The sequence below is a fragment of the Calidris pugnax genome, unplaced genomic scaffold, assembly GCF_001431845.1.
Source record: "Calidris pugnax isolate Ruff unplaced genomic scaffold, ASM143184v1 scaffold71, whole genome shotgun sequence".
Classification (NCBI taxonomy): domain Eukaryota; kingdom Metazoa; phylum Chordata; class Aves; order Charadriiformes; family Scolopacidae; genus Calidris; species Calidris pugnax.
The window spans coordinates 3,642,848-3,650,216 of NW_015090882.1; the positions used below are offsets into that span (position 1 = coordinate 3,642,848).

Sequence of the window (7,369 nt, forward strand, 5' to 3'; positions counted from 1 at the left end):
CAATCTCGGGCACTAGAGCATGCCCTGAAGTGCCACATCTACACGTTTCCTAAATACCTCCAGGGATGGTGACTCCACCACCTCCCTGGGCAGGCTGTTCCAGGGCCTGACCACCCTCTCAGCAAAGTCATTCTTCCTCAGATCTCATCTAAACCTCCCCTGCCCCAACTTCAGACCATTTCCTCTGCTCCTGCCATTATTCCCTTGGGAGAAGAGACCAACCCCCACCTCTCTACACCCTCCTTTCAGGGAGTTGTAGAGGGCGAGGTCTCCCCTCAGCCTCCTCTTCTCCAAACTAAACATGCCCAGTTCCCTCAGCCTCTCCTCGTAGGGCTTGTTCTCCAGACCCCTCCCCAGCTTGGTGGCTCTCCTCTGGACACGCTCCAGCCCCTCAATGTCCTTCCTGTGGTGAGGGGCCCAGAACTGAACACAGCCCTCGAGGTGAGGCCTCACCAGTGCCCAGGACAGAGGCACCATCACTGCCCTGCTCCTGCTGGCCACACTGGTCCTGACACAGGCCAGGGTGCTGGTGGCCATCTTGGCCACCTGGGCACACTGCTGGCTGCTGTGACCGAAATGCAGGGCCCAGCACTTGGCCTTATTGAACCTCATCCCACTGGCCTTGGCCCATGGATCCAACCTGTCCAGGTCCCCTTGTAGAGCCTTCTGACCCTCAAGCAGATCAACACTCCCATCCAGTTTGCTGTCATCTGCAAACTTACTGAGGGTGCACTCAATCCCCTTATCCCGATCATCAATAAGGATATTAAACAAGCCTGGCCCCAGAACTGAGCCCTGGGGGCCACCACTGGTGACCGGCTGCCAACAAGATTTCACTCCATTGATCACAACTCTCTGAAGAAACACCATGTCAGGAGAAAACCAAAAAGAGGCACATATTTCTGACAGATCAGAAGCCTACACAGATCATCTTCCTCCCACAGTTTATGGACCAACTATTCTATTTTTTTTCAGAATTATTCCCCTTGAATAGTTAATCAGTGGAATCCACTCTTTCAGCAATTGTTTCTTATCATATATATTTTCTGTTACATGCCCTTTTAGATTGAAAGAGACTGTGCCCTGGCAGAGAGCACTTTGTATTTGACTACTGGAGTCTACGCTTCCTTCCAGCTGAGCGAGTATTTCCAGTCGTTTCTCCTGCTCATTTTGCCTCGACTTTTTCATTCCTGAATGACTCCATCTCCCTTTGCAGGTAATCAAAACAGGAGGAGACATATTCAGGGATGGCCAGAATATAGATGGTACTAACAGCACTACTTCTTACCTTGCATTCAAAGGCAGCTGCTAGCTGGGGGAGCTCTGGCTACTTCTCCTCTCAGGGTAAGAAAAGGGAACACTCTTGCTCAGGCCTGACAAATATCCAGTCACTTAAATACACCCTTAGGTTCCAGAGAAGTTCTGCTTCTCCCTCTGGGAACGCTGAGCCTTTCAAGGTACACCACTTGCACTTTAATTAAGAGATGTACCTAGGCTTGCATTCTTTACCGTGATTAATCACAGCAGCCTGATGTTGTGTTTTCCATAAGCCCTTTTTTTTTTTAACCTCAATTTCTGTACAGTGCAGAAGCCCCTAGATGTTTCTGCTCCCTCTTTATCCTCTGTTTCTTAGAATTTAATTATTCTCACGCTCTCAAAATCAGTATGTTAGATTTATTACATGTCCCAGAAACACAGACAGTTTTAAAACTCACCTATCACAGAATAAGAAATGAAGTAAAGAACACAGCTGAGATTTTTTTTAAATCCAGCCTTTGGAAAAAAATGAGAGATACAGTCTCTTGTACGTGCATACTCTCATAAAATTCCGGCTTGGGGCACATATATGGAGATGAGGCAGAATGCTTCATTATCAAACACTGCTGGGCAGCCCAGGCTCTGACGTGACAGCACGTAATGCAAATATTTACAGCAGGAAGTCCTCAGGAATGATCAGTCACCACCAAACGGCAGCAGCTTATCAGGCGGTAATTCCTGCTGTGGGAAACCCAGCTGAGGCAGCATTTCCACACAAACCCAACACGGATAAAGGTCTCTTTCAATAATTAGCTCCAATTTACATAGCTTTCCCCCACGATGCTAAGTGTATTTGACGAGTGCCATCATGATCTATGAGACGGGAACGGCGGCGCGAAAGCTCCAGAGGTTCGATCAGTCGCGGTTCTTTGCATCTAATACACGGCCAGTGAATGCTCCCAATTTAGTGAAGACATTTGTCCTGAGGCTAAAACATTGATTCTCCACTTACTGTCCTTTAATTGTGATGCATCCAATTTATCTTTTTAGGCTATCAACTCTTAGGGGAAAAGGTTTTTCTTTTTAATTCCGGATGCTGTTCTCATGCCTGCTTCATTTTGCTGCAAAAGAGCCACGTTCAGGTTAAACAATTTTCACACTAGCAAGATGCCACTTTCCTACTGCTAGAATTAATTGCTGTAACTTGTAATGTTTTATACAGCAATATCTGATGTAAAGATGAGTTAGTGGTGACAATATTATGACTAAATGAAGAGTAACAAATAGAGGAATATTCCAGATGTTGTAAAAATGTTCTTTTCTAGTGAGAAAATTGTTTGCTTATCCATACCATGGTAATGCTTAGGCTTTAGTAGCATAAACTGCTCTGCACAACCAACACCGCTTTCAGGATATCACTAGTGCAGACAAAAAGCAGCCAGCCAGGAGGTTCCTTTTTTGCTAGAATTGCAGGTGCTCCATTTTACTGCCATCACCCCCAGGCCTATCCGCTGCCCCAAATTCCCATTTACGCTCTCCTGCCACGTATGAATTGGCCAAAGCGCACGGCCCTTTGCTCCCAGATATTCAAGCTCGACGATTCAGAGGTGATAAAATGTGACAGGACTTTTCACCGACAAACCAACTGCAGGGCATCCTCCCCAGCAGGCCAGGCAGCTCGAAGAACTGGGTTACAGCGTCGGAAGATAAAACTCAAATGGAGCAGAACATCCATAATACAAGAAATGCGAGATGTTGCTCAGCCTCAAGCACCGTTGGTGCTATATACAAAGACATCCAACTAAGACAGCAACTTTTTTTTTTTTTCTTCCCCCCTTTGGAAGCAGGATTCCTTTTAACTGCCAGTTAAAGACGGTCTCAGCAGCGCGTGAAGAAGAACGGCAACCGCTTATAGCCCCCAGCTCAGGATTCCTTTTAACTGCCAGTTAAAGACGGTCTCAGCAGCGCGTGAAGAAGAACGGCAACCGCTTATAGCCCCCATCTTATTTTCCCTTTACAATTGCAGCGAACCACAGTCAGACAGATAATGAAGGCAGATTTTTGTTGTTGGGTTTTTTTGTTGTTTTTTTTTTAATCCTGGTGTTAGGATACCGCTGGTTATCAGTGTTTGCAGGTCTCGTTGACAGCCAATGTGCCAGCTGCTGCCCCCGCCGCGGGACGTGCCACCCGGCCGGAGGCTCGGACAGAACCCGCTTGGGTGGCTCTGGCATCAGCTGCAGACGAGCCCAGGCTAGCAGTGAAAACACAGCCCCCAGAAGGTCACCTGTCCCCAAATGCTGCCTCTCAAAGGACACCTGCTCTGGATCTTTTTTTCCCCGAGCTGTGCCAAACCAAAAAACTTGCTCGTGTCAAATACACAAAGCCTCGTCCCCTCCGTCCCCTAAGCTTCAGGGTGAGTTTGTGATGCCAGCACAACAATGGCAAAACACCCCTTGGTTGAAGACAACTGGGTTTTCAAAAAATTCAGCCCCTACACCCCCACCAGGATCCCTGTTGAGATTTCTTCCCTGCAAAGCTATGATTTCTAACACACTAAGGTCCCACAGCCACTGCCAAAACTCCTGTTGACTGCAAAAGAGGGTAAACTACCAAGCACAGACCGCAGGATTCCCTATTCCAGCAGAAAGGATGTGCAAGAACCTGCCCCGGGATCTGAAGAAGGTTCCCTCTGAGCAAAACCCCTCCCTGCACGCTGGCCACACCAGTTGGAGGACTGGTTTTTGCTGGTACTGTGAGACATGGCATGCCTGAGACCCCAGGGCTGCGCTCGGAATCACTGGAGCCATGAGAGCACCTGAGGAATTGGATGCATCCAGTTCAATCACAGGGGGCCCCGTGTGTCAAGCCTCACCAGGGTAAGAAGTCTCAGGGACCTGAGATGAGCTACAGGCGTGGTGCTAGACTGTCACGGCCCTTAAATGATCCCACAGAGGAATAAGGGGGTGGAAGCCCCCAATCTATTGCTTCCCTGCTCAGCCGTGCTCAAATGATGATTTGGGAAAAAGAAACGGGGCTGCCCACTCAGTATAACCCACTGGGGAGGGATGGGGAGGGACCCAGCAGCATGGGATAAGGAAAGCTGTGCATTTATTCTCTTGTTGATGATGGATGAACATTGCAAAGTACAAACCAGAATATCTGCTGCTTCTTTGGATAAGAATTTTCTGATCATTACTTAGCCATTCTTTAGAAAAGGAATATGTTTTAAAATAGATGTAACGGTTTATTTTGGGATTTCTTTAACACTTTCTCCCTCTTTCCTTCCACTAAAAAAAAAAAAAAATAATCAAAAGAAACCAAAACCCAAAATTCATAAGTCTGGAATTCACCATTAGTGAAATCACAGTCAAAAGGTGAGTGCCTACGTGTGTCTGCAGTTCTAAGGACAGTGTCTGCACTTTGCAGGGTGTTACCCGTGGCCCAGCAGCAGCCAGTGCAGAGGCACACAAGAACCCAGGAAAAAACTAGAGCTGGGAAAACCTCTTGTTATCTCCTTCCCCACCCATGCAGTGAGGGTAACATCACTTTCCACACAGCGTGCTCTGGAAAATTCAACGAATTTACTAATCAAGGTTGGAGATGTACGGCAGACGGGCAGATGGAGAAAGTCAAGTGATGGTTTCAGCTGGGACTGGAGTTTGGAGGATCATACTTAGCTGAAAGCTTTCCCATGGGGAAGAAGCAGCCTGTTATTTTTCTCTAAACTGTAAAGAAGTTTAGGAGTTTTCAAGTTTTTACCATTTTTTGCCTCTTGCACTCATACGGGGAGGGGGCGGGGGAGCTATGCAGGTTCATATTGCATAACCTTTCTTGATTTTCCTTTGCTTTTCTTGTCTTCACTGCTTAGTATTTGCCTTAAATGCACCTAATATTTATGTCACGCAGCAAACAATGAAGAGAAGGCAACAGAGAAACCAGTGCTGCACCTACAACACTGCTGGCACTCTCTGCTCTGCAAAACACTGGCAGAAACACACAGAGTATTCCATAGCCCAGAAAGGTGAGGAAAAAATCAATTATGAGAAGAGAATGCTATTTCCAAGGATGATGGCTTGGCCCTTAAACTGAAAACTGTTATCTGATACCACTTTTTAATCATATTTTATTTTTTAGCCATGTACAGTATACTCAGCTGAAGGTCATAATAGGAGTTTCTTTTTCTCATCTGATCTCTAGGAAGACCATGAGCAGTGCACAAAGAGGACTTTCTTTTAAACACGAGTCCTGCTCAGCTGAAAGGGAATGACTGCTTAAGCCACTTTATTTCGCCATATATATATATATAAAGACCTCAACTGAACTACTTGGAGAGATTACATATTTGTGTATTACAAAGGCACAGTTCCTCATACATTCTCCTATTAACTGAAAACATACTGGTGATACTTAATGATAGAGTAATCCTTCCACACTCACCTTAAAAAATTTGCTTAATTGGTTCAAACTCAGGTCTAAGACATGGATCTGAATTGTGAAAAAAACATTATTCTAACCTCTCAATCTACTACTATTTTTTGCCTTGGTTGGCTCCCTTACATTTCAGAGAAGACTAGGACTAAATCAGTGACACAGACTGTACCCCCCCAGATTGATGATAACCAGGATATGAACAGCAAGTCCTGAGTCAACAAGACACCCACCGCTTACTACAGGCTAAAAAGAACTTTTCAGCATCCCATAAACTGAAGATATCCAAGGCCACATTAGGACTTTCCCTTAAAGATAGCTGAAAGACATTCTCCAGGTTTCCAAAGCAATGAGCATGTGAGACAGGCCTATCAAGACATGAAACCCTTTTATTCCTAAAAGACACGCCATCAGCCCCTACCCAGCATCCAATTTGCAGCTACTGTGCACATCAAAACAAGGCAAAGAGAAACTATCAAAAGGTAAGGTGAGGGCATCAAGGGTGAAAAAAAATTAAACAAATCCTTCTTGGTGCTGGTGCAACCAGACACAAACAACAAACAGCATGTGAGACTTTTCAGCGGGACTGTTAAAAAAAAAAAAACCACACAAAAAACCACCAAACCAACCCCCCCTCCAGCCCTGAGCTTTCAAAACTTAAGCTTCAGCGATAAGACAGACCTTTCCTGAACTCATCTTGCAGATTAAACACCACCTGAGCTAGTCTTTTTTCTAATGCTGGTTGGACCACAGCTGCTCAGCTCATGCAGACCTCTGCCAAGACGAGCCTGGCAGGCAAGGAAACTCTGTCAGCAAGGCCAGACAAGCTCTGGAGGTCAGCAAGTCTCCCTGCAGGCATCTAAAAAAACAAATTTCACTCTCAGGGTGACCAAATTTTCCAAACCCATGCAAGATATATATATATATAGTGTTTTAGAGCCATTTGAGCCACAGAGCTTGCTAAGCTATAGCTGACCAAAATTGCTCTCAATGAAGCCTCAATCTGTCAAAAAAGATTCTCGGTACTTTGATGGATCGGGACCTGAATGCCCTCTTCTTATCACTGATGGGAAGGTGGCACAGCATAGCTGTTCCTGGAACTCAGAGGCATCACCATGAAAATGTTCATGCCTTGATTTTGAAAAAGCACCTTAAAGTAAGAATTTTTTTTTTTGCCTTTTCTGGACATTTATTGTATTTACAGCCAAATTTATGCCTTTTCTGGACATTTATTGTATTTACAGCCGAAGAATCCCAGATCCTCTAGAGGTATCACCAAAGTCTCACAACAGCCAGCAGAGAGACTGGGATACAGCTAGGACTTGGGACTTGTCCCAGGTCAGAGAAGTTATTTGTGACAGATTCAAAGCTGAATCTAAAATCCCTTGGTGTACAAACCCACATCTTAACTGAAACGCTACCCATTTGTCTGTACCACAGTGCACTGAAGAGCAAATATGATGTTCGGTTTTCATATAAAGGTATATAAAGCCCACAGAGAAAGCAAGGCACAGCACAGTGACAGCAGGGAACAAACAAGTAAAAAATAAAAGGCCAGCATAACTTACGGGAGCTGCGTTGTTTTTCACTGTGACACTGGGAGTTGTGGCTCGTAGTGCCCCGCTCACGCCGTGGTAGTATTTGAAGCAGATCTTTGTTTCAGCTAAAAAAAAAAAAAAAAAAA

General features: G+C 45.4%; 1 protein-coding gene across 1 annotated transcript in view; it reads right to left on the minus strand.

The window, feature by feature from the left end:
- The window catches only part of HECW1 (HECT, C2 and WW domain containing E3 ubiquitin protein ligase 1), a 217,796-nt gene that overhangs the window by 113,015 nt on the left and 97,412 nt on the right, over positions 1-7,369 (minus strand). The window contains exon 5 of the mRNA XM_014946961.1: positions 7,254-7,348. Within this exon, the coding sequence (XP_014802447.1) occupies positions 7,254-7,348 (95 nt within the window). The remainder of the gene's footprint in view (positions 1-7,253; positions 7,349-7,369) is intronic.